The 27,785-nt window shown below is 37.2% G+C and overlaps 2 protein-coding genes and 1 long non-coding RNA gene across 5 annotated transcripts; 1 reads left to right on the top strand and 2 right to left on the bottom strand.

The window, feature by feature from the left end:
* Positions 1–2,367: 2,367 nt before the first annotated feature.
* Positions 2,368–24,221, top strand: usp53b (ubiquitin specific peptidase 53b). Of its 2 annotated transcripts, XM_067584756.1 has the most exons (17): positions 2,368–2,787; positions 5,052–5,248; positions 5,519–5,679; positions 6,163–6,255; positions 6,350–6,484; positions 7,212–7,325; positions 7,590–7,672; positions 8,596–8,701; positions 10,040–10,186; positions 10,496–10,645; positions 10,747–10,915; positions 15,080–15,202; positions 15,352–16,078; positions 18,306–18,367; positions 20,040–20,118; positions 20,236–21,065; positions 21,211–24,221. In XM_067584756.1, the coding sequence occupies exons 2-17, from the start codon at positions 5,155–5,157 to the stop codon at positions 21,285–21,287; spliced, it is 3,150 nt and encodes a 1,049-aa protein (XP_067440857.1). In that variant the 5' UTR covers positions 2,368–2,787; positions 5,052–5,154; the 3' UTR covers positions 21,288–24,221. The 2 variants fall into 2 exon arrangements, with proteins under 2 accessions (XP_067440857.1, XP_067440858.1); XM_067584757.1 differs by lacking the exons at positions 2,368–2,787; positions 5,052–5,248; positions 5,519–5,679; positions 6,163–6,255 and having other exon boundaries at positions 6,459–6,484; positions 8,577–8,701.
* LOC137179801 (uncharacterized) lies at positions 12,629–20,594 on the bottom strand. 2 transcript variants are annotated; one of them, XR_010927876.1, is made up of 3 exons: positions 20,462–20,594; positions 20,263–20,354; positions 12,629–14,328 (listed from the first exon to the last, which is right to left on the bottom strand). It is a non-coding gene; the product is annotated as an uncharacterized lncRNA (long non-coding RNA). The 2 variants fall into 2 exon arrangements; XR_010927875.1 differs by lacking the exon at positions 20,462–20,594 and having other exon boundaries at positions 20,263–20,402.
* Positions 24,222–24,771: 550 nt separating the features above from the next.
* fabp2 (fatty acid binding protein 2, intestinal) lies at positions 24,772–26,685 on the bottom strand. Its single transcript, XM_067584758.1, has 4 exons — positions 26,528–26,685; positions 25,755–25,927; positions 25,341–25,448; positions 24,772–25,022 (listed from the first exon to the last, which is right to left on the bottom strand). The coding sequence occupies exons 1-4, from the start codon at positions 26,592–26,594 to the stop codon at positions 24,972–24,974; spliced, it is 399 nt and encodes a 132-aa protein (XP_067440859.1). The 5' UTR covers positions 26,595–26,685; the 3' UTR covers positions 24,772–24,971.
* Between the last annotated feature and the right edge of the window lie 1,100 nt (positions 26,686–27,785).

Raw genomic sequence — 27,785 nt, forward strand, 5'->3', positions numbered from 1 at the left:
CAGCTCGAGGAAAGTTTTACAAATATAAAACTACCATGGATCAAAAATCCATAACAGAAAGAGTCATAATTGACCTTGTTTGCAGTTCTTGGTGTCCTGTCAACAGTTTTCAGATGTCTCTTTTACAGTGATGTCTATTGGGAATATGCTTTTTGGGCCGCAGGAGGATTTCTTGCTGCAATACTGCAAGTGGCCACTGGGAAAAATTGGCTCCAAGGCTGAGCCAACTCCTATAATACATCCATGGTCCTGACATTAACAAATAGATGTGAAATCATGCAACACTAACACTACAACACAGACACCTCCAAGCCAGCTTGATTTAATTATTAATGGAAGTGGCTATGCAGCCTGTGTGCGTGCGAGCGTGCATAACCCCGGGTTAACCCCGTGTCAAGGATAGTATCTGATACTAACATCAACATGTAAATATTGTTCATACAGAATACAGAAGATGTAAGTCACTTTTCTTCAGGGGTCTACATTACTACACACATGGGAAACTGGACAAGGAGGAAACATACGATAAAAAAAAATGTTGAGTTCGACAGCTCATACAAAAGGAACTCAACTGTGGAAGAGAGACATCTAATTCTTTCCAAACTTTATATAAATAATACCAGGAAGTCTTCATGTGTCTCTGGGGAGGTTTCAGTGCTATCACTGGAGCGGAGCAAACTGTAGTGCACTGGGCAAATCCCTGTAAAGTCCTTCAGAAAAGAACAGAGAAAAGCAATAGTTAGTTAGTTAGTCCTGCACATACATGTGCTCAGCCCACAGGGACTTAAAATACACTCAAATATAATTGCAGTGGTGGAACATTAGTCAAACATATACAAGAACAAGACTTACATTACATTGCAAACAAAAAACTTTCATCTGTACCAAGTTCTACATATTAAATCAGCCACACAAAAAGTTTCCTTCCTGAAACACATCTCAAGTTTCTTATAATCATTCATCCAGAAAAATACTCATCAGACATTGATGACATTTTACTAAAAAGTGTAACTCTTAAATCATCATATACATTAATAAATAAACATAATAAACATAAAATGGACTTTGTCTTCAGTCTCACCTAAATCACACAGCAAACAAAGTCTTTCCTCTTCAGGCAGAGCAGTAAACCTGCCTGTTTCTATAGTTCATGGTAATGTACCTGAACATAACTGTGCACACAGAGATCATTGACTTTTGGATAAATTCTGCTTCACATAAGGCTCCACACTGCAGTTGTTTTTCACCAGACAATAGCTATATACCATAAACACATGTTCATCCCAGACTGTACATAGTCTATACATTTCTATTTGTTTACTTAAATATATAGTGATGAATATATATACAACTTCCTGTAGTCAACCTCAGTATATAATTGAGATTGTTTTCTCAATAATAGTGAGCTAACAAGTGCTTGATTAATATTCCTGAACAGATTTCACTCTTGGTCTCAAAATCAGTGAAGACCAATCAATGTAGCAACTCATGATGAGGATTTTACACTATTTTTCACAGGCTGGCCCACATACTGTAGACACACACACACACACACACACACACACACACACACACACACACACACACAGAGAGAGAGAGAGAGAGAGAGTACTGTCAATAATCTACTAGTGCCCACTGATAAACTGTATTTAAGCAAAGAGAAGCAGCAACTGATGAACGATATGACGATGATAAACATTATGTTAGGTCCACTGCGCCATCATGTCATGTTATTATTTATTTTATTTTTTTTGCTTATTTTGACATTTCTTTTTTAAATTTATGTATAAAAGAACTGGAAGAGAGATTGCGTGCCATTTCTGCAGACTCTGGCTTGCATGCACCGTCAGCTCCTTTTAGTCGTCCTGTCTACACTTAAAACCTGCTCAGCTCTGCAGGCTTTCCCCTGCCAGGCCCTCCATCTGCCCCAATTTTGTGAAATCTATGTCCTGTTTACAGCAGCACCGGGATCACAAAGAGAAAAATATTAGATTTATAATTGTTATTAAATAAATGTACCTTTCTAGTGTTTGAAAATGCTTTTTTATTTGGGTATCACATGATAAGAGAGGGGGGAAAAAGCATAAAACCTCTTTATCCAGTGTGGCTCGTGATAACAAACGGGGCATATTTACACATTTGATATTTCCCTAAATGTAAAACAATATTCTGTTCTCTTACTTGACATTTAAGTGAGAGCTTTTACAAAGAACAGGCAGGGTTTAGTCCCCACAGTGCTGCATGATTATGAAACCAGTGCAGTCATGTGATGTCTTCTCTCATCATCATCATCATCATGAAGTTGGAAGTCTGACCTTCCGCCAGCACACAGTTTGCCATGCAGGGATTGAAGATTGCAATACAGCAGCAGTGCACTTGAGGCTACACTAGGGGCGGAGTTTGACCCCTCAAGTCTCAAAACATCACTAATCCGCGTCGGACATTCTGACACAGGCCATCACCGGCCCCGTTTGTACACAGAAAAGGGACGAATTTCCACCGAAATAACACTGTCCCGGAGCGGCTGTGTGTGTCTGTGTGTGTCTGTGTGTAAGTGGCATCAAACAGAGGCTCGGGCTGCAGCCTGTGTGCGTGTCGGAGGGATTGGCAATGTTGCACTATGACAGATAGTGCGTTACACGCGTCTGGTCGTATCTGCAGTCGTTTCTAGCCAGTTTTATATTCGCAGGATTCGGCGAGAAGTCGTGGGGGATTTGCGCGTTGACAGCTGGACCGCCCTGCGCCTTCATTGGAGGCGAGCAGTCAAGTCTCCGCGCTTCCTTTAAGGTGAGTCTGCAGAGCGCTTGTTTTTTTCTCTCCGAGCCTTGAATGCAAGTTGCGGCATATTTCTGCTACAGTAGCTGACCGGGCGCTGTTCCCAGATACACAGTTCACCGTGGAGCCGCTGGCAGCATGTCTCCTGCTGTGGGAGCGCGCTAGACGGAGCTTTGGGTTGTTGTTTTTTTTTAACGCAGAAAAACGCAGGATGGTCATTAAAAAAAAACACGTTCAGTATTTAGATTTATGTCTTCTTTATGAATCCTACAGCAAAGATGGGCGCTTATGTCAGACCGTATAGGCCTATAATGGCATCACATGGTGTCAAGAGAGGTTGGTGCAGAAACACATGTGGGCATTGACACCTAATGTTGGCTTAAAATATGATTTTACATAAAGAAACAATATTTCCAAAAATTGTGGTTGTGTGACCAAAAATAGTGATTTTGATAAGAGATGAAAGGCTAGTAATCAGTCATCTTTTCACCATAATCATAGACATTCACACATTATAATATAAAACATAGCTACTATAGCCTATGTCTGTACAAGTTTGATCCCGTTGGACTATTTTATCTTGCCTATTTATCACATAATGATCTAAAATATTGATTTTAATACTTGTTTACTGCAGTATTTTAAAAAACAACTAATGTAAACAAATCAGTATAGCAACAGATCAAGATCAAAACTTTGATTTAGCTGTGTTAAACTTTGTATTAAAGCACCTGCATCCTGTTTTTTTTACATCTGGATGAGCCCTTTGTTTAATTTTACTAAAGCTTAACATGTAATTTAATGGAATTTCAAATAGGACTTCATGTTGATGTGAGCACCATCATGCAGCATAATGGCAATTAATCATATCCATAAGAAAATACAATGTTCTAGATCAAACCTCACATTTGACACTGCTGTTCATCAGATCACAGGACTGGCACACTATTGATACCCTACATGTAAATACTGAACTGAAGAAGTACTTTGCACAGTATTACAAAAGACTTTGAAACCCGTAAGTCCGAGTGGAAGAATTTAAACTTGAACTTTTTAGAGATGTCAGTGATTGTTTCTGATGCAGTTTGCTTGTGTGTGACCTGCTGTGTTTTGTTGTGTCTTATTTCTTCTACTTCACTTAGGTTTCTCTTTCAAAAGAGATCTTGATCTCAATTAGATTACCTGATTAAATAAATGTTATAATAATAATAATGATAAAAAGCCAAACTGATTCACTGTAAATTTGAATTTGAGTAAAACAGGACCATTTTAGGTTTTATATAATTAATAATGATTAAAATGTATACAGTATCTTTTTTTATTGTATTTTTTGTCATTATTATTCTGTTATACTATGCCTTTATTTTTAATAGTTTTTTTCTGCAAACAGTAGAAGCAACAATACAAAAGAATCCAGTAGTAGTGAAGCAATGACAAGCAATGATCTCAGCTATTAGTTAATTAGTTGATCAACACAAAATGAATCACTATTTTGATAATCTGTTAACTTTTTGAGTATTTTTTTAAGAACTGATGCTAAAATTCTCTGGTTCCAGCTTCTTAACTGTGAACATTTTCTGGTTCCTTTAGTCCTCTACGACAGTAAACTGAATATCTTCTTGTGGACTGTTGGTCAGGACAAAACCAGACATTTTAGGTTACATCTTGGGCTTTGAGAATCATTGATTGACATTTTTCACCATTTTCTGACATTTTATAGATCAAACTGGTAATCGATTAAGCCAGAAGGTGATCAACAGATTAATCAATAATGAAAATAATTGCTAATTTCAGCAGTACAATACAGCATACAAATAACAACAGAATATCTGTAAGTCACGATGGAATTATGGTTTCACATTCAAAGATAGTGAGGGTTTGTCTTTTTTTCAAAATGATTATAAACAGATAAATGTTGTTTTGTTCCTGCTTCAGCAACAGATTGACGGGTTATGAAGGCTGCAAATCATAGAAGTGACACTGACTCATAGTTCAGGTCTTTAAGCCTATTTTTCTGAGCTGTGCAGATGACAGACAGTGTTTACATTCACGGTGTCAGAATAACTTAAATGAGCTTTAATCTTGTATATTCAGCATTTATTTTCAGAAGTGTGTGTTTTCATGTCACACTTTTTGTGTTAATTAATGTTAGGATGCAGGAATTGGCTACAGCACTCCTTTTTAAGCATTACTTCTGTGGTTATTCTGCTATTGAGCTTATAGCTGCACTGTTGTGTCGGTACATTTATGGTTTACTTCTTCCTCTCTTCTCCCAGATTTTGTCCACTTGCCATTCAATGTCTAGTAGCACATGTCTGAGGCTGCCCTGTGGCTGATCCTGACAATGCTTTCAACCAACCGCTCTGGAGGTGCGTGGGGATGAAATGGATGGAGCCCATGGCCAGACCACCGCACCAGCTCCCACCTCCCAGCATGTCCAGCTGCAGCAAGTCTCCCCCCAGTTCTGGAGAAGGTAGATGATATTATTTATCTGGCATCGGACCAAATCACTCATTTGGATTAGTGATATAATGAAAATTGGGTCCAAAACGAACTGAAAGGGCCTCTATAGTGCCATGAAAAAATAATCACTACACTTTCCTTAAATGAGAATGCAGTGAAACATCATATTATATGATATAATGTACCTTTTTACGGTGACACATTGAATGTAAATGGCTTTAAACGACCTTCAGTAAAATATGAAACAGAGGACACATGTTAAAAGATTTTTTTTCATCAGCTGCAGGCTCTAACTCCATGGCATGGGTGAAGATGTTCAAAAAACCTGGAGGAGGCCTGAAGAAATCTTACCAGCCTGGCAGCATGTTGTCTCTAGCTCTCACCAAAGGCCTGCTGAATGAGCCTGGGCAGAACAGCTGCTTCCTAAACAGTGCTGTCCAGGTGAGAACCATTTTCTATCAGCTCTTAATGACTGAAAAACAGATACTTTACTCCACTGAAAGAATTACAAAACTGTCTCAGTGCTTAAAAAAACATTCTTTTAACACTTCCACAGACTTGCCATCTGCCAAAAATCTGTTGTGTTTTAGCTCTTGTTTGGTTTCCTGAACAACTTCTTACTTGGTAGTTAGATTTTTATTTTTCACTAGTAGTGTTTCGGCGGTTTGTGTGACCTGTACATGGTTGTGTTTGGGTGGGTTAGTGAGAGCCGTCGGGACTCCGCCATATGGACCAAACCACAAATAATGAGCTGAAAGTGACTAAAAGCTGAGAAAAACTGCAGAGTTGGGTGTTCATTCTCAGTGGGATTGGCAGTACTAGATGAATTAATTTAAATGAATTGTAATATAAAAAAAAATATTGTCTATAAGATCACTTTCATGTCAGCACTGTGATAAATATGCTGTCGTTAAATGTTTATAGGTGCTTTGGCAGCTGGACATTTTCAGGAGAAGTTTGAGGCAGCTCTCAGGTCACTTTTGTCTCGGTGATGCCTGCATTTTCTGTGCATTAAAGGTAAAATTGGTCACAAATTATATATAATTAATAATCTGGTAATACAATAGTAATTTGGTTCGGTCATTAACTGCTGATTATTTTTCTTTTTCAGAGTATATTCAGCCAGTTTCAGCAGAGCAGAGAGCGTGTGCTCCCCTCCGACAGCCTGCGTAACGCCCTCGCTGAAACTTTTAAAGATGAGCAACGCTTCCAACTGGGCCTGATGGATGATGCTGCTGAGTGCTTTGTACGTTGACACTGCGCCTTTGGTTTTGGCTTTTTAATCAGAATTAATATTTAGTGGAAGACCTCCCCACAGTAAATGTGATTTAAAATAATGTCATGGTGCTTCCTCCTCTGTGACACTTAATGGCTATAAAGAGAAGCAGAGGACACTGACAAACTGTTTCGGCTCTGTGTCATCAGCAGTTATATCTACTGTGTGTGAAGGTGCATTTTGGTCTCTTGCCTTTTAGCATATGAAAACCCTGTTAGAACTGTGAATCAGATTTAATTGAGTTTGTCTGTTTTCATTACTGGCTGTTTCTCTGTGCACTAGACCATCAAAAAAATACTTGTTCACAGCTGTTCATGTTGTGTCCACTAGTCAATAGGAAAAAAAAAAGTGTAAATCCCAGTAAAATCACAAGCTATGAGTGCAGAATATTTAAAAATGTATTATCTGCAGCAAGTTTTAATCCTTTGTAATTCTGCTAATCGTTTTAATGCAAGTGCTACTCAGCGGCAGCTTTGTCGTCACAAATAATTTTTTCATTAGCGAAAAAAGATGTGAATTTTTTACATGTTTTACGTACATGTGAGTACGATTACTTCACGGTCAGTGAGCAAACACAGAGAAGCTGAATTTAAAGGTTATACTGTGTACTGTAATCCTTCATTTGCTTTGCACTCTGCTGTGTTGTTGCATATATTCAATGTTTGCATTGTATCTGCTATTATTTCTCACATATTAGGAGAACATCTTGGAGCGAATTCATTTGCACATAGTTTCAGACGCTGCAACTGATGCTTGTTCATCCAAATCCTGCATCACCCATCAGAAGTTTGCGATGATGCTTTATGAGCAGGTAACTAATCATCTCAATACATTCACTCACATTCTAGCTGCTAAATGTTATTGAAAAGCAACACAGTATTGTACTAAGATATGTATTAATGTTAAGCACATGAAATAGTAATAAATAAAAAGATATGAATAATAATAACAATAAAGAAAGACTCCCACAGCTGCTATAACTAAATGTAAGAGTAAATGAATATGCATGTCCCATTTATTAAAACTGTAAATCTGTAAAATAAAGTTAACTTTTTTCTTTCTTTTTTTTCTGAAGTTTGTGTGTCGTTGTTGCGGTGCATCTTCAGACCCCCACCCATTCACAGAATTCGTACATTATGTGTCAACCACTGCTTTATGGTGAGTACTTGATTTACTGCCATGGCTTTAAAAATGGGCTACAAAAATCAGGCCAGAGTACTAATCCTGATTTAAATGTCAAAGTATTAAATAAGGTTACTAAAAATGATTTGAATTTTAAGCATCTCAGATCAATTTACAAATTCTTTCCTGTCATTCAACAGCTGTAGCTAAAGGCTCAAAGTAAATGTGAGTTTTTTCCCTGTTACTGTAGTCTTACATTTGTATGTTTGTAGTCAGAAACGTGACTCTGAGAAGGAATCTGATGGATATATTAATGCACAAAAACTTATCAATGACATTTGTATTTGAGGTGAAGTTTGGTATGACCATCAGTCGCTTGTCTTGCTCGATTTTTCGATGCTTCCTGATTTATTCAGCTCAACAAAAAACACCTCCAAAACAACCTGATAATTATCAGTGGATTTTAACTCTTGACTAAGGTTGGACTGAAGATGCCATACAATTATTTGGTCAAAATAAGTAGTAAATTAAAAAAATCTAAAAAATTGAATTTAATTGTGTGTTTGCATTCACTGGTATCAAAACTGTTAGTGGAGATTTGTTTACAGGAACACTTTTATTAATTCTTATTGTAATTCTAAATTTTCAAAGCAATTAAATTGGATAGAGACAAGATAATGTGAAATATTAAATAATAATTATTAAATTGGATTATTCTAATTAATTGAGGAATTATACATTGCAATACATGATTTAATATAACCAAATATGCAGTAAAGCCCAATTACAATCTGTTTATATTGACTACTAGAACACAGTTCTTGTCTTGGCATGTAGTACATTAAATATATAGAAGTTGTGGTGATGGAATGTGTTCACTGAGTGTGCTAATGTGTCTTGACTTTTTCAATAAAATGCCAACCATCTACTATCCATACAGTCTCTGTGTTTATGCACAGCCAACAGGTTGATCGCATGTTGGGGAAGAACGAGCGGCTCAGGTCAGATATGTTCGGAGAATTGCTGCAGGCAGCAAACAACACAGGTGACCTCCGAAGCTGCCCGGTATGTGATTTAATGTCATTCTTCATTTTAATGGTGATTATTTCCTTACAAAGTGGTGGCCCAATACCTTTCCCTGTCTTTTTTTCCAAAAACATCTGTCTAAATTCAACCAGATGATTCATTACAGGCATCTATTAATGAATAATTTAACCATTCAGCTGAACAGTTATCATGGTACTGTAAAATGGACACAAAAATGATTCTTGCAACTATGCAGAGTACACTCCGTGCTTTCTGCCGTGACACTGCACTTGAAGCGGCCGGAAGGAGATGGTGCCAGACTAGTGTTAGGATATAAATAGCAATAAGGGCTTATCCAGTGTTTTTCTCTCATCTGTATTTGCTGCTGTCTTCCTCTTCAGTATGCATCAGTTTGGTGAAGCTGAGTCCTCTGTTCCCTCAACAAATTATTCTTCCAGAAAATTCCAAGCTGCAGTACTGATTTAATGACACTGTGATGTGCAGATGATACATGCTCTCCGACTCTTTTTTTATCTTCGTTATGGCATTTTGAAGTGTTAAGTCAGAGGTTTTATTTTAGTTTTGATGAGGTGTGTGTGAGGGAAAGAGAATGAGGGAGAGCAAGATAAAGCCACAACCATAAGAAATACTCTGAAATTTGGGGGAAATTTGTCATTTATTTATTACTGAGACTTAAAAGATCAGTTTCACAGTTATCTCAGTGTTTTTGGTAGTGAGACTGGTCCACTGGGGGATTAGCCTACCTAAGCAGGAAGACTTTAGGCAGAGGGACAGTTAGCCACTGCCAAAAGTGAAAAAAATACACCTTCCAACAACTCTATTATTCTGTTATTTACACATTTTATCTTGTTCGGGAACAAACTTATCACAAATACATCAAAGAACCGACAACTTCCACTTACAGTATGAGAGATTTAGCGTGAATTTAACAAGCTGTTGTTTGTCAAGACATAAATAGAAACAGCAGGTAAGCTAACTGCTCATTGAAATGTCTCATTTTTTTATTTCCAGATATCAGCTTTGGAAGTATTAAATTGTTGGCTTGCGGTTTCTCCGTGCTTCCAGCCATTGTGCTAAACTATGCAAAATACTGTCAACTACCTCTGTCTTAAACATATATTAAAATAATATTGAAATCATCATCAATCATCAATTAATTATCTCTCTGTAAGACAGCAAATAAGAATGTTTCCCAAAAAAGTACATATCTTTAAAAGAAAATAGTGCCCCTGTGCTTCTTGTAATATTAAATTGCAAACTACATACTGTATATTTTTTGCCTTATTGAGAACTTTTTTCTTGTGTTTACATATTTATTAATATGGGCCTACATGTATTTTTATTCATATTTTGCAGAGCGACTGTGGTCAGAGTATCAAGATCCGTCGTGTGCTCATGAACTGCCCAGAGATTGTCACTATTGGATTTGTGTGGGATGCCGAGCAGTCTGATCTTACGGACGATGTCATCAGGTCACTTGGCCCACGTTTGAACCTGTGTGGGGTAAGAGCTGACTTGACAGCGGTATCATCATCTGCATCATCTTATGTGACACTTTCTATGGAGTGAATGAACATTTGTGCTGTTAATAATCACTCATGTACTCTTGAAAAAGAACAGCTATCACAGTTCTTAGCTATTTTCTGACTTTTGTCTTTAATACACTATGAAGGTCAGAGTGATGTAATCTTTCATAAAAAAAATCAACAGGCTATCCAAAAAAACACACATAGATTTTATTCTTATAGGATTTAGCATCTGCCAAAGAGCAATATGTGGAGATCAAACTTGTCTCAATTTGCTCTCTTTCAGCTTTTTAACCGAGTCACTGATGAAAATGCCAAACGGAGTGAGCTGCATCTGGTGGGGATGATCTGTTTTTCGAGTAAACATTACTCAGCCTTTGCCTATCACACCAAATCTTCAAAATGGATGTTTTTTGACGATGCTACTGTAAAGGAGGTTAGGACCTCTGCTATTAATCTGCTTTATCCCCCTTCCAAAAGTCTGCTACCTGTTACTGCATGTTACACACTCTTATATCACTCTTTTCATTTTCACAGATTGGATCCAAATGGAAAGATGTTGCCTCTAAATGTATCAGGGGACATTTCCAACCACTTCTTTTGTTTTATACCAATCCTGAGGGAACTCCGGTGTCTAATGAAGATGCACCAAGACAAACCACTATGTGTCCCCGGTACAAAGCCCAAGTAAATGGTGATGTGACAGGTAAGACAAGTTGTAACCCTAAACATGTAACTCCTCATTGACATTCAAGATATTTAGACATTTTTTAAAAATAAATATAACATAGAAGGAGTAATAACGCACTCAAAATATAGGTGTTGAAACCAAATATAGAGAAACATTGGACTTTGCCTCCAGCTCATCCAGTATTACATCAGGACACCTTCAATAAATTACTGCTTACTACTGTAAACACAAACCTAGACATGCATGCACAGACCACAGTCAGTCGCCAAAAAGAATTAAGTAAATTATTTTCTTATATTTGTTGACAGTTTTGCAAGCATAACATGACAACACCTGCAAGCACAATCAAAGAAGTCAATGAGTCGGTTAGTTGAATTAGAGCTGACTAACAGTTTTTGTCATTATCAATTCATCTGCTTAATTTTGATTTTGATTCATTTTTGTGATTAATCGTTTAGTCTGTAAAATGTCAAAATGTAATGAAAAAATTTCCCAAAACCCAAGAGGACATCTTCAGTTGTCTTGTTTTGTCTGACCAACAGTCCAGACCTCAAAGATAATCAGTTTCTAATGATATCAAACTAAGAAAAGCAGCAAATACTCACATTTGAGAAGTTGGTTTTGCTTGAAAAACTGTTAGTCGATTATTAAAGGTGCAATATGTAAGAATTGGCGAATTCATGCTCCACACTCCAAACCAATTGGAGGCAGCATATCATATCACCGTTACTTTACACTACATTAGCACTGAATCAATAGTGCATTATCAGTACTCTGCTAGCTAGCAGATTGGTAAGTAGGACTTTGACTAAGTATGATAAGAATATCAACTTAGTGCTAATGTTGAGCTAACGTTTGCTTGAATAAATATAACCTAAAAAACAAAGTGCAACTTCTTCATCCTCACATGTTTGACTGAGGGCAGGCTGGTAGCGACAGTGATTCACTATTGCCTCTCAAGGTACAAGCGGTATTATGAGTCAGGACAGGCCAGGGCTAGCTGGTTAGCATGCTAACTTCAGTAGATATCGCCACAGCACAATAGATAGATGTCTTTGACATAATGTCAAAACTGTTATTTCTTCACATTCTGTTGAACATTTTTTAAGTTTGTTATTATTCATAAGCACATGTGTTGAAGAGGATTATTAGCATTTATTATTATTAATTTATTTATTTTGAGGCAAAGTGCTTTCTTAATGAAGACTTTGTGTCAATCTTTGAGAACTTTGGAATAAATATTATCTTACTACACCAACTAGTAGTAGTAAAGCTGCATCCTCCAGCTGTTCAGAAAAAAAAAGTGATCACCCAGCATGGACTTTATAAACCAACAGTAAAGTAAATCCCACCAGCACCATAACTGAATCATAATAATAGTGTGGTCCAGATTACCCAACTGAATACTAAATAATAATATTATTATACATGCATGCATAATATTTGTGTGTTCCTGCAAAGCTATTATGAATTCATAATTGAATGTATGTTTCATGTATACTTTAATAATATCTTAATCTTTGTAGTATCTTAAGTGAATTAAGTATACTTAGTTAAGTATTTAAAAACTAGCCCAAGTTTAAGTTTTCTAAAAATAGAGAGCAGACTTTGATATTTCCTCACTGTAACACAGATGATGATGTGAAAAGCATGAGAGTGAGTGTAGTGATACTCACATCACATGCAGGTGCAAGGCTACTGGAAATCAATTTAGATGAAACAGCTTCACACTGATTCCAAACCACAAATTTATTAAAATGGACAACAAAACATATCATTGTATACATATCTATATACAGTAGGTCTGAGTTTTTCCGATAACAGATGTTCGTTGCTGCCAGAAAGTCATCATGAAAATTGTGATGATCCTTTTTTGATGTGTCAGGGAAATGAAATGAAACAGCAACATAGTGATATTAAGCAGTAACAATTAATAAGACGCCATGATAGGGATCAGAATGAAGAACAATTTCAATTTGTCTAATAATTTAATTTCGAAAAAATCTCTTTTAGCATCTGAGCATTTTTTTCTGAAAGTATCGTTGATTGACATTAAACATAAAGCAGTGCCATTACCTTTGACAACAATGATTTCACTCCACAAATTACAGTTATGGTTTGCATTGGGATTGAGAGAGAGAGTGCTGTTAAACCGCAGGCAGAAAGATTGCCCTGCCCTGTGTGCTGGCTTGAACTTGACATGAGGATGATGCCTCTGTTGCACGCAGATTACCACCCACGCCTCCCTCCCTAATCCCTGCTCCTGTGGCCAAGCGCACCCATGCTCCTGCTGTACAGTTCTCACTCCTCCCCTAGACATTTCCGTTGTTTGCCTCCATCAATTTATCTGCTTGGTTTTTTGGCAATGCGGCCTCGCCGATTTAGATGGATTGTTTTGCTTTAGTGTGGTGTCCAGACACTTTGACTGGCATGGGACTGGAGATTTGTGTTTGTGAAAATAAGTGTAAGTAATTGATTTTTTGTTTTTGTCTCAAGAGTCAAATATAGGTTTAGTTTTTTTAATATTCTGTGTATTTTCTGCATTATTTACTGTTATGATCTTTCTAAAATTAGATTTTATTGAAGTTTACTGATGTAGACAGATTATTTAAGTAATACTGATTTACCCTGCAGTACGTAGTGGTAGGAGCTTTTTACTGTCTCATGTCTACATGACAACTCTGACTAACTAGGACAGCTTCCTTGCAGTGTCATACTTGCATTACTAAGCCTGTGAGTCTCTTGATAACTTCATCATGAAGTGTGTTTTGCTTAATTAGTCAGCAGTTGTGTTAAGTGTACTTTAATCAAATCTAGTATCCTTTTTCAGTTGAACCACTCAAATGTCAGCATTAGGCTACATGAACAAATCTGAAAATCCATAATACTACAGCTTACTCACTGCTTACTCACCGCTGTTGTAACATCCAGCAGCCGTGCAGATGCACAGAGTGTTATGCCTTTATTTGTTTGAGCATTTCACTCATCTGTTTCCTATTTATAGTGTTGTACTGTTGTTTTACTCAAGATCTTTAAAATATTAAGCATCTTTTTTTAAGTACTGTACTCACTAACAGAAGAAAATCAAATATAAAGAAGGAAACATTTCGGTAGAAAGTGGTTTAACATGCAGAAAGGAGTTTTTGTCTTTGTCCATTTATTATAGCAGCATGTTTTTGTTAAACATGTTTTATTAGCAGTTTCTTTTAGAAGAACAAAAAAACTGAAAAAGTTGCAGCTGTGCTGATTTGGGGGCAGATGTTTAGGGCAGCTGTGGCTCAGGAGGTAGAGCAGGTCGCCCACTAAGTGTTGGTGGTTCAATCTCCGACTCCTCCTGTCAGCATGTCGAAGTGTCCTTGAGCAAGACACTGAACCCCAAATTGCTCCTGATGGCTGTGCCAGCACCCTGCTTGGTAGCTTGCTGCCATCTGTGGGTAAATGAGCAGCAGAAACATTGTAAATCGCTTTGGATAAAAGCACCAAGTAAATGCAGCCATTTACCATTTTGCCATTTCTGTGTGCAGTTCACATCATTGCTGTTTGTCATATAGGCCTACTCACTACAGAGGGAAATAAACACATCACAGGGCTGGCAACAGTGGTAGCAGTAGTGTATTTTTAACAAGGTTAATGATGCAGTGGCATTTTTGTTTTTCTATCGCCCGTTCTGCAGCAAAAGAAAGGTGGAATTGCATTGCAAAAGCAACTATTGTGTGCTGCACTGAAATTTGTAATGAATAAACAGGAAAGAGCAAGTAATGACCTGTTTGAGTATCTGAAGCTCAATATCAGTAGTACTAGTGCACAACAGTGAAAATTCATTTCCCAGCAGAAGATGCACAAGATGCAGAGCGACACTCTTAAAACTTCTAGTAACAACATATGAAAGAATTGCATGTTTTAATGCATTATTATTAATTATTAATTATTAATAGTCACTGATATGCACATCTCATGTCACACACTGATTGGTTTTTAAAGTCCTATGATACATTATGCAGATAAAGGGAATTTAGATCCAACTAAAAATGATTTACTGTTTGCTTCACTGATATCAACAGCACTCAGAAAAGGTTACTTAACAGCTAAAAAAAATCACAATTTAAAAAACATCAAGTACAATTTTCTGAATTGTAGAGGAGTCACTCATCTGCCATTTCAATTTCTTTTTTTCCTCAGTGAAAAATCCCCTTGGCAGTCCAAACAAATTTCAAGAACCTTTCACGGAGAGTTTGCAGAGACCAGGTGAAACATCAAAAAAGGACAGAGGGCATCGAAGGACTGACCCATCCCAACACAAAGGTAGAGCATTGTGTCTGCATCATACTGTAGGTTTGAGGGGAACATTAAAAACAAAGACATACAAATGCAAGCCAGTGTAGGTAACTATTGTCCAGCAGAACAAGATTGAAATAGTCACTCTACAAATGATCCATGTCCACTTTCTTTAGAGATGGCACATGCAAGATCTTCATCTCCTCCAGAGAATGGACCAAGGCATCCTGCAGACCAAAAATGTAAAAGCCATCCACGTTCTGAGAAGTCAACAAACCATTCAAGCAGAGGATCTCAGGAGCCACGTGGACAGTCTCTCACCACGCAGGGTGGTGGGCATAGCAAGAAAAACAACACGTCCCCGAGTCGTTATGATCAGGATAGCTGCCAAGAGCAATGGGAAAAAGGTGGGAGCGGAGGAAGCCGCAATAAATCCAAGTCCACTTGGAGACCCATTCGGGAGGTGTTAAATGTGGACAGTGTGCTGAATGAACTGGAGCAACGCCGTCAACAGCAACATGACAGCCCCCGGCGCAGCAAGCCTTCATCCCAGGAAAGGGTGCACGCAGAGCAAAGTCGAGACCGTGAGCGTGAATGTGTACGCAACAGAGAAGATAGGAAGCAGAAGTGTTTAATGACAATTTATGAGGACGACCAGCGGCATGAGACTGAGAGCCACAGCTCTGTAGAGTCAGAGAGCAGGGCCAACCAACAGAGGGGCAGCAGACTTAAAGGTGGCCCCAAGACGCTGCTGCGTAGTGATACCTGGACCATTCAGAGGACAGAGTCGGGCTATGAGAGCAGTGACCGACTCAGCAGTGGCTCCACCAATCCCGACTCACCTGGTGTTGATGGCTTTGTTGTTAAAGACCAGAGATCAACACCAGAGGCACAGTTGCAAAGGTAAGAAACAACTGCACTCTTGTATGAAGACAAACTGAGGTTTCAAATTCAAGAAGTGTAAAAACTACGAGATAAAGGGGACATATCATGCACATTTCTTGGTCTATATTTATATTCTGCTGCTCTACTTGACTATCTTTGCTTGATTTACAGTTCAAAAACTCCTTATTTAACTTACACCGGCCCTTTATGCAGCTCCTCAGTTCAGCCTCTGTCTGAAACAGGCCGTTTCAGCTCTTGTCTCTTTAAGGCTCCCCTCTCAATGAGCCCACTCTTTTCTGATTGATTAGCTTCCAGTAGCTGCGTTTCAGCCAACTTGCGGCAGTTCTGGAGGCTATGTCAACAAACAGTAGTGGTAGGCTTTCACTTCTTTTTCCAGTTCTTTAAGCAAGATGGAAGCTTCTCAAATACATCCATACACGTTTGAGCCCAAATCTGATCCAAAACATGTGAGTAGACAACATGAACAACCCATGTACCAACCTTAGCAAGAATCTTAGCAAAAAAGGCTACAGAGCTGACAGCTGTTTGTGGGCATGCACAAACAATCTGACATTTTACATTATACATTTTACATATACTGCATGTTCACCTCAAGTTTTGAACCTTTGACTATGTTTAATATAGACATCTGACATTATAACAGAAAAAATAACAGAAAATTACGAACAGCATGATAAGCTCCCTTTAAATAAATCACAATTAATTATAGCTGTATGTAGTGAATTGTTTTAAAACTCAAGTACTGCAACAGCCAGTTTTTAACAGGCTAATTCCATTGACATTAAGTAAGAGCTGTTTTCCTATAACTCATTAATTCATGGAGAAATCGGTCCAGTTGTGGACAGTTAATTGAGGATCTTAAATACTTTCCTATAAATAACTTTTCTTATTTAGTAATTACTCATTGGGCCACCACATGGAAACAATCAGACTGCTTTTACACAATTGAGGGGATTTTATTAACAATGTCCACCGACAGACCACATGCTTTTCATTTATTTCTCGGTACATTTTCTTACATACTGAGTCCGTTCTTGCAGTGTTGCACCAGTTTGCTATTCTGAGCTTCATGTCTGCTGCATAGCTACAATGTATGCATCATCACTCAGAAATACCTTTGATTTGCCTGGAAACAAAGATAAACTTAGCTTGAAAAAGGACACATGGCTCGTTCTGAGAAATTACAATTCAGATATTCAGTATATATAATATCAAATGTTGAAACAAACCTCAACTGCATATGGTTTTATTAGATTCCTAAAGCCTTATCAAAGAAAACATTTCTCCTTGTTTGCTACTGTGAACTGAATCTAAAATTTGTAAGAATAGATTTTTATGAAAACACTGCATGTTCACTAAACTGTCTAATTAGATCATATATTAAAGTAGTTAAAAAGGTAAATTGAAACATTTAACTACAAAAGAGTTCCTCAAATGTGCTGAACATTAATAATTAATGTCATATGAAAGTATTACTTGGTAATTAACTTTACTAATCTATGTTTATCAGAAGAAAATGCACTTTAGGGGTCTGTTAATAGAAAGGGTACCAGGAACTACTGTTGATATTGAGGTCTCCACTTATTTGTATACTTTTTCGTCATGTCATATCCCCCTAAAGTGTGTATGTTGCACAATCAGGTATCGAATTTAAAAGTTCAATGGAAGTCTTCCTCTAGTGCTATGCATGGGAATTTAAGGACATTATGTTTGCAAAATATGTAAAATTGTTAGTTGTTATCTTTGAAATGATATAGCCTAATTTAATTTCATCAGTAGCTTCTTGCCATAAAATTTAAAAAACTGAATCTTTTGTTGAGTAAAGTTCATTTACAGTGAGAAGTTACAGTGTACAGTACCAAGAGTTTGGACACACCTTCCCATATACTCGAATGAGAAAGTGTGTCCAAACTTTTGATTGTTACTGTATGTGGTTTGTAGATAAGGCCTTTTAAAACAACAACAGCAAAGTCAATTCTATAAAATATCTCAGTGTTCAGTACTGCATGTGGGTTAAACTCAGAAAATCACATTTTTGGGATCTTAGAATCCAGATGGACCTGAGCAGACAGTAAATTTGGAAAGGTATTTGTTTGAGTCATTCTGCCAGTTCTGTGTGTTTTGTCTGTCTTACACAAAATATTTCACTGTGTATTTGTTTGTTTGTTTGTTCATGTGTAGATTCGTTTTAACATGCTGAGAATAATTTTACTTTTGTTTTCAGCCTGCTGCACCAAAAGGGAGGCGATGTAAAATCAAGTATAATGTCCTCACCTTCACACAATGGTAAGTTCCAAGATTTAAAGGGCCTCCTCAGGTTTTCCTGGCACAGTAAAAGTCTTAATAAATGCAATATGTGGAATAACAACAACCAAAAGGTCTAGTGTCTATCAGTGATGTTTGATTAAATTCAAATAAGTCTAGTAAATTAACAGTTATCTTATAGTAGCCTAACATTGTGTGTTTTGTTATGTAGCGTTTTAAAAACACAAAACCTTTTAATGTTTAAAAAAACGTGAAACAGAAAAAAAATAAGTAAAGGAGAGAATCAAAAACAAGATTTAACAAAAACATGATGTAGAACATAAGAGATCTTGTCACTGCATACGTTCAACTACATCTAATCTGCAATATGAATTTAGTCTTCCAGTAGTTATAGTACATGAATATAAAATAGAAGTACAAATTTTAAGTAAATATTTATACACATTAACTACACGTACACACTGGGGTGTTTGAAAAGTTGCTTTCAGTGCTAAATTGGAGCATTTTTGCATGTCCTACTTAATTTCAGGAAGACAGGTTATTACTTTTTGCTCTATATATGTAGTTCTTTCTTTCACATTTTTCTCTCTTTTTCTTTATTTCATATTACATTTCATGTTACAAAACAGATAAGGTGTGATCCGCTTCTCATACTGATAATGTGAGAGTAATTAAACATTGATGAATGTCTGGGTTGATTTCTGAGCTTGGACTGGCTTCTTTAACCTCTTCACCCGGTCAGCCCTGCACAGGCATTAATCTGATGATAATCCCACAAAGCTCATTGAGATAGCACAGCTGGGCATGACTGCTGGCATTGTCATAAATATCTTTCTGTTTCATGCAGTGCTCTGAGTGTGCTGCACTTGATACTTTATCGAGGCTATGAGCATCTAGAGCCAATGTTTCCAACCAACAGCTAACGCTTTTATCCTTGCACGGACCTCTCCAGGGCAACAGCAACGAAAAAAATAACACATCTATTTTTAAAGGGAAGGAATTCAGCACCACGCTCCCTCTCGCTGCGCTGGTGTATGAGTGAGCGTGCAGAGTGGTTCATCCAGCTGTGATATAGTCTAGTGAGATTAACACTCTGCTGCTGCCACCTTGTGTTTGAAGAGGACAACAGGTTCATAGTCAGACTTGTACTGTAGGCTATGTTGATCATGTTGTGTGTGCTTCATTTCTACTTTTGATTAACTTTGCTTTAATTATTGTATGCAAGAAGAAGATTAAGGGAAAGTGAAAAAGTATCTGACATTAATATCTGAATTCCCAGAAAAATCAATCTGAATTATGAGACTAAAATCTCAAATATTTCTGACTTTATTCTCAGGATTCTGAATTTAATCATAAACTTCTGAGAAAAAATTGTTAATCTCTGCATTCCAGTCTTTTTCTTCATGAAGCTCTAATGCTTTTTCTCTTATTGTTTTTTAAATGATGAATATCTTCACATTCCTTAATATTCTTAGAGATTTCTATTTTCAAACAGAGTTCAGAAGATTTGTATCTTCTAATTATGTTGTGATCAGCTTACCTGTTGTGCAAAATAGGAGTGATGCACATTTGCTCTGCATAATTTAAATCAAGAGAGTATTAAATCAATTACAGTTACAGTATGTAATGTTATTACATTTCATATTTTTTATTGTGTCTTTGTCTTTGATCACCTGTATTTCATATCTTATAGGTAAACATCAACCCAAACCTCAGGGAAAGAACTACGAACAAGTTTCACATTCACATCTTAAGTGCAGTCCAAGTTCAAGGTAGTGCCCTTTATCATAAATTATTTATAACTTGTTCTAATATGCACATGTAAGGACTTGTAAATTGGATGTCTATAATATTTAATAATTATTCTCTACAACACTTATCTCTTGTAGACGGAAATCAAAGTACACTTCTAGTACCTCCAGAAAGGCAGTATCTTCAGAGAGGGACTCCGCTGGTTCAGATAACAGGCAGAGTGAGCAGCAGGAGCTGACAAACTGTAGAGGGCAAACTGGAGAAAGTACAGCCCTGCGGCACATTACAAAAACCAGCAGCTCAGAATGGAACAGCTCCGACGATCTTGCTCTCTCGGAACCCGAGGACAGAGACGGCACTTACCGCTCCTGCAACAGCGAGGCCGTCACCTCCGATTCCCAGTGTCCTCATATCACCCTGCCATACCACCCTCCCAGCAATGTGACTGCAGAACCTCTCCAACTGAACAATCAGCGTCAGATTGGCACGACAGGGTCGCCTCACCTCCGACCTGCCCAGCGGGTCTCTCCTCACCCGGGTGAAACAAGTCATGCTGTGTTTCGCCCAAGGATGCTTCAAGAACCCTTCCAATCCAGTCCCCGTCTTTCAACTGCATCCTACGTAAGTCCACACAGGAAGCCTGACATGTCAGGCCTCCGAACCTTCTCAGATGCAAGCTCCAAGTCGGGCTCTGACCCGGAGAGGAGTACCCCTTCATCATGTGAAAGTGAGGAAAGACTGACTGGGTGCAGAATGGAACAGGCTCAAGAGGTTTCTCTGACAACGTACTTCAATGTGGATAACTGTATGACGGAAACATACCGTCTCAAGTACCACAACCAGAGGCCTCTTGTCCTCTCGGCCACGGTGCCACGGACAGCAGTTGCGACTGAGCGCAGAGATACCAGCCACACACTCACCACAGACACACACTCACAAGATGTGCCAAAAGCCAGACCTGAAACAAGTAAGCCCCTCTAGATACGATTAAAGACCTGAAAGTTATCGGAAAAGGACAAAATGACAATGTCCAGTTTTCTTTGTTGGTGTGTCACTGTACAGAGTAGTTTCATAAAACAAGATTGTTCTTCTGTTTTTTTTTTTCTTTACAGGCCATAATAGCAATAAACCCACAGCAAAATGGAACCCAGTGACAGCCAAAGGACTGGATGAACGTGGTTTTTTATGAGTGTTACTTGGTAAGTTCTGTTTACACAGATGGACAGAGGTCAATAGAGAACTAACTGGATGCCAAAGAGTTTACAGAATGGAAGCCTGAAGCCTGACACCTCCAAATTGAGTGGAATTTATTTATGCAAGCTTGTCACATAAGTAAAACCTATTTTGAAATGTTGTTACGTATTGTTTGATGGATTATCAACTATCACATATACCGTCTTCCACTGTCCACTGTGTTTGAACCAAAATCTGGGCTGTTTTAAAGTTTGCACAAAAGGTTTTTGAGTCTTCTTTTACTCACCTGATGTTAAGTTTAAATGGTTATTTTTTTATTTGTGCTACAGTTCTGCAGAAATGCTGCAGAATTGAAGATATACCTATATTTTAAAGATAAGGCGTGAGAGATTGTGCTGAGCCTCAGTATACTGTGCTTGGCAATTATACAAAGAGGAAGGAATGAATTGTGTTGACAAATCACAGCATGTTTGATAGTACTTAATGGGAATATGATGTCATTCTACACAACAATATAAAACTTTGAGACTGAAGGTTTGCATCATCAACATTTGTTTGCACCTGTCAACAGAGGATACACTTGTTTAAGATTAGAAACATTTTTAATTCATATCTGGGCAGCTCACCAACTTTATATTGAGGGTTTCCGGGTCACCAGACACAGATATTGCAACATTTACATTAGGTTACTGATTTGTTTCAGCCGTTATCATATATCAGTTATTTTATAACATTTATATGTTAATGAGTGACTGAGGGCTGTCAGCCTGTTTGGCTGTAAAAAGCTGTTGACAAAGATTATTGTCAATTTGTAAAATTCAGAAGTAGATTTCATGCCATTACTCATAAATATGTACATATCTTGGAGAGACACAGTTTCTCATAAATGTAATTTTGCATGACTGCGGTCTACAAATTATAACATTTGTTGACTACAGCGATCTATAGATGGGGCAGCCCTCAGGTTATTCAGTAGGTCGTTATATATGATCATGCAACCTTGTGTGTTTTACCTTCGATTGTGCTGGTTCTTGTAATCCTGTTTTGTAATTCACACTGATGTCAAATCATATTTTTTCAGTCTTCCTCTTCAAGTAGACAGATTTAAACAGGTCTGTATGTGCAGGTATTTTCAAAACGATGCCAATTAAGTTAATACGCCTATCGACATTATAATTAACCATACAACACAACACATAACGATTACTCTTGTTCATTAGAATAATGTTCTGAAACCTGCATGTGGCCTTTTTTTACGAAGTCTTACCAGCTGGGTGTACAGCATAAGCATGAGCATGAAAATACCAGACTGTGAGTCCAGCAAACATAAATTCTATTGGGTTTTATTTAATTGTAATAAAATTAATTCATTAAATTTGTGATTTCAATTGATTTGAAAACATTTTAACACCTGAATGTTGTTCTCTTTTCTTGTTTATGCAAGGACACACTTTTGGTTATGCATCAGTTGTAAATATGAAAGTATAATGCAAACAATGCTCTGCAAAACAACAGACTGTCCAAGACATACTATGCATTCATTAAAAATCACTTTAAGATTACTTTAAAAGCTTTTTAAAGCTTTGTATTCAACATCCAACATTCCCGAGAACACATAGATATCAGAGTTTTTCAATTTTTAAAAAATGAGTACTGTACTAATTTGTTTGTGCTCACTAGATTGCCAAGTCTTTTCCTAAACATCCAGCCATTAAATATATTATTTTTTCAGTCGCTTACATTTTTTCTATCCACAATAACCTTTATCCAGGTATTACTCAACTATTCTCACTGCACATATTTAGTCACTAAATTTGCTGTTTGTGCGTGTTGTGTTTGTGTTGTCTGACATCAAAAGGATGGTGTTTTAGAGATTTGTGTGTGAAATCACACCTAAACTTGTCATTGCAGAGTCTACTTGCATTTTTCATGGTTTATTTATTGGTACTGTTTAAATTTAAGAAAAATACGGTACATAATGTAACTGAGGTATTAAGAATTTCTTTAATTGAGCAGTCTTGTCTAATCTCTCACTGATACACAGTGACAGTATATGACACATAATACAAGGATGCCTTTTCAACAAGTTGATTGTGCTGTAGTTATTATAAATGACAGATTTTTACTGTTAATTATAATATTTAATATATTCATTGGATAAAGGAGTCAAAATTACTGAATTATTGGATTAGATAAATCTCAGTTAGAGTATATCAACCAGATTATGTCAATGTTTTCTCACCTGTCAAGTGTTTTTTGTGGTTTATTATGTGGCTATTTAATTATTTACAGTATTTTTCCTGTTTTTTTTCTGTTATTTAATTATTTTCTGACAAAAAAGCAAATCTATTGTTTTTACAGAAGTTTTATTTTTCATCCTGATCTTTTGTGTCTTCAGTTGTATCAAGAGTGCCTTGACATTTTCAGTGCGAGTAAAACCATGTTTAAGAAATGAGGGAGATGAATGAAAGGGAAAGGAGGATGTCATGCAAAACTTTTGAATATGCAGTGCTAATCTAATTGTAACATATCTGATGACACTCCTCTGTGTGCGCTGTTGTATGTGTGTGTGTGTGTGTGGGAGTGGGGGGGGAAGGGATTTGTGCCAGGTCCACTATTCCTAAAAGCCTTTTCAGACTTAGAAACTACAACCACAGCAGCAAGCAGCAAACTCAGCAGTTCGCTCTGCTTTCAGCTGCATTTGGCAAAAGTTTGACATGTTCAAATGTCACTGGCAGAAAATGGGAAAAATCTTTTCTTGTAAATTCATACCACCTCCTGGGTTGAAAAGCTTGGCACTTCCCAGTTTGAAAGAGCTTCAATGTATAATAACAGTTTTTTTTCATTGCTAAAATTGGGTTATTAAACGTGCATGCCTGTGTGTCTGTCAGTGTGCGTGCTTGAAAAAAGGAAGCTGATAATTGGTTTTCCTCTTGCACCCATGATCAATAGCCTTCAGTACAGGCTTCATATAATCTGGAGGCCTGTGTGACGAATGGTCTTTTTGTCCCGTGTCACATAACATCACAGTTGGCATTGCGTTAATCCGTATCTTTTATCTTGCTCTAAGTCTACGGGGACAGAATCTAATCACACTGTATTGCATCAACACTCATCTTCCACATTGTGTCACTGGTTTTATCTGATAAGTTACTGGCTGATGTGTAGGATCTGTATGCCTCACTCAATCCTGTCGATGGTTAGGATTTGGCCTGACATTACTGCTGAATTGAGTTGTTGGTGCTTCAGTGAATGCTTCATGACTTGTGTAAGTACAGATCAATCTAAAGAAACATGTAAAATCTGTCTACACTTTATATTTTTGTAGATAATATATATTTATTTTTATTCATTGTTGAATAAAGTTGAATTATTGTATCACTCTAAAATGAGTCGCTTTACTGTGTAACTCCTTTAAATTCGCACTAATCTCCACAGATTCTCACTGTAAATTGAACAAATAGAAAACACAAAAAACAGACAGTTATAACTTTATTACCGCCATTGTAAAAGTCAGGTGCAATTCAAAACTGTTTTATGTACTGTATATTATAAGTAGTGCACATTTTACGGGTTACATTTGAATAAGCAGATATAAGCAAATGGATAATTCAACACAATACTGTTTGTAATCCTGAAGTCAAACATCTCACGTTGAGGAGTTGTGGATCAGTTTATTCTAAGCCCTCTTGAAAATCCTCTTTGCATCCACACCTTCGTAGTTGTAGCTCTGTCGGAGAAAGAAGATGTAAGATACACTTATTATATTACTTCATAGTCATGTAATGTTGAATATTTGAGAAGTTTTGATTTCTTAGTTACTTTAACATAGACCATTCTATGTAAATCACATTGTGACAGGTATATATATATATATATAAAGTATATAAAGTATATATAAAGTATATTATCTGAGATGAAGAGTGACAGCAGGAGCATCAAATACACAATATTTAACAATCATCATCTAACTATTCCTCATCTCAGATTTCTTTTTCAGATAAAATGGGGATTTTTGGTGCCCTTATATACTGTAAATTCACCCTACCTGCACAAGTTCGTCTCCCTGGACGATTCTGGTTGTTGTCAGTTGCTTTCCATTGTCCTTTCTGGTGAAAGCACCCTTTAACATGTCTCCCTCCATAGTCCATGAGCCCTGTGGGGTGAAACATGAAACTACTCATGACATAGGTGGAAAAAGTTCTGCAAACACAGAAATGCAAAGGCAGGTTGGGCTGATTGACAGTTTTATGGCTGTGACTGTGCTAGTGAGTAGAAATCAACTGGGCACACAATACAAGCCCTGCTTTCATTTGAGTTTTTTCTCAACTATCAAAGGAACTCTTTCTTGGAGCTCAAAGGTTCATTTTAAGTATTTAGAGGTTAAAATAATGACTCAAATTTAGACAAACTTGAGTCTTGTCTTCTAAAGGTCAGTTTTTAGGATCTCAGTTTGGCTTACTGATACTTCTGTTCCATCTGCAAGGCTGTAGTCAAAGGTGACCCCCAGGGTGAAGTCTATTTCCAGGTTCCGGAAATTGCTGCTCTCCTTGACATGAAACTTGTCTCCAGTTTGTTCGATGGTTATCTTGAGATTGTCGTGAGCAGCCAGCTTCCTCTTCACCATGTTAATGCCTATCAACAGACAAGCCAAAATATGTTTAACAGACTCGTAACAATCAGAGGAAGTTTCTCAGGATTTAATCACTTTTCATGCACATGTGGTACAAAGGTAGTTCCTTTGTTTGTGTATTCATAGGGGATAAGTAGGTACAAAAGTTAAATCGCAACTGTGCTGTAGGTCATCGGCATACATTCTTTGTCTACTTGCATACTTGGCTTATAAACAGATTCTGATTCTCCATGCCACCAAGTGTTTTCAGTTGAAGCCTTATCTCTAGTATTTGGTTCTGTTTTCTATTTAAAAGTCTTTAAAAGACTTAAAGGGTATTAACTTATCTGATGAGTGCACAAATTAAAAACATGTTCATACATTTGATCAAATAAAACATTTGCTGCATAAATTACATTTTGAATTAAAAACAAATTACCCTCATAAAATGTTACAAACATGAACTGCTGCACCTTATCAGCTCTTTATCATTTGCCTTATCAAGTATTGATTGTATTATGGTCATCATATTACACAAAGTGTAAACAAGGTATGGTGATTTTTCTAAAATTGCATTGAATGCAAGAACTTCTTTATCAGGATTCTATAGTTTGATTACTTACCCATTTGTTCCATGAACTTGTCATAGTTGTCATTGCGCTCAATTTTCCAGGAGCCGTTGAAAGTCATGATGGCTGTGAAGGAGGACTGGTCAACTCTGCAGCAAGGAGTGTCTTTCTCAAAGCCTGTGCCGCTCCTTTTAAATCGTCCACCCTCCTATCTCGTCATCTGTCTGAATGCTGATGTGGCTGTTTAAAGTTCATATTTTCTCAAGGAAATATCCACAGCTGCAGTTGATTGGGCAATGCCAATGGTTCTGGATAGATGCCATGGCATATCTAATAAAACATGCCACATAATGCTGTATACTTTCTGAGTAATATAATGGTTGGTATCCTGGTTTAACCTCTACCTGTGTTTACAAAGGGCATTGGTCCTTGTTTAACCACATCAACAGTATTCAGTGCAGGACTCTGCTAACTGAGCATGCAGCATTTGTTACAGAAAATAAGACTAATATGTATTTTCAATGCAAGAAACACAGAGTAATTTCTTTGTGCCTGTATGTCAGCCTGGGACAAAAAAGTTACTCTGCACGGGCCTGTTGCATAAGTAGCATATGGGATGTACAGTTTCTGCACTACTTGACGTCTCTGGGGTAATTTTGCTCAACCTCTTATCTCTCAGCCTGGATACTGCTGTACTGAATGTAACTGCATTGTTCAAACACAGTTGTGATCAGAGTGGGTGATTTTGCATTTCCAAAGATACCTTTGACCTGCATCTGTCCATTGTTGATAAATGAGACCTTTGATATTTGAAGTTAATATCAAACAAATGCTTGTGTACATAGTAATTATTTGCTAGTCAATGTGTGTCATGTCATTAAGATAAGATGATTATGATTATGATTCGTCTTTTATAGTCTCTCTCTGCAAACTCAAAGCATTAAAAAATGATTGGATGTGAGCGAGAAAATGTTTTTTGTAGGGAATCTGTGCTTTTGAGTTTGGTTGTTGGAGAAAAAAAAATGTATCTCCACTTAAGGTCGATTTGGGATACAGAAAAAAAACAAACAAAGAATGATATAAGACATAATTTACTTATGACAAACTAACTCAACTATCTGAAAATGTCAATGTCAAAGTATTTCTCTTTAGCAGGCAGGAAAGGAAAGCAACAAAAATTCAAATAAAAACAAATTACATCTAGACTTTCTATTCAAAGTACTGCATCTCTTAAATATCCCCGTCAAGTTTGACAAAGGATGGAGCAAAACGTTCACAACATATCTTCTTTTTTATCAGTTTCTCCTCACCT

Source organism: Thunnus thynnus, chromosome 3 (assembly GCF_963924715.1).
Source record: "Thunnus thynnus chromosome 3, fThuThy2.1, whole genome shotgun sequence".
In the NCBI taxonomy this organism is placed as follows: domain Eukaryota; kingdom Metazoa; phylum Chordata; class Actinopteri; order Scombriformes; family Scombridae; genus Thunnus; species Thunnus thynnus.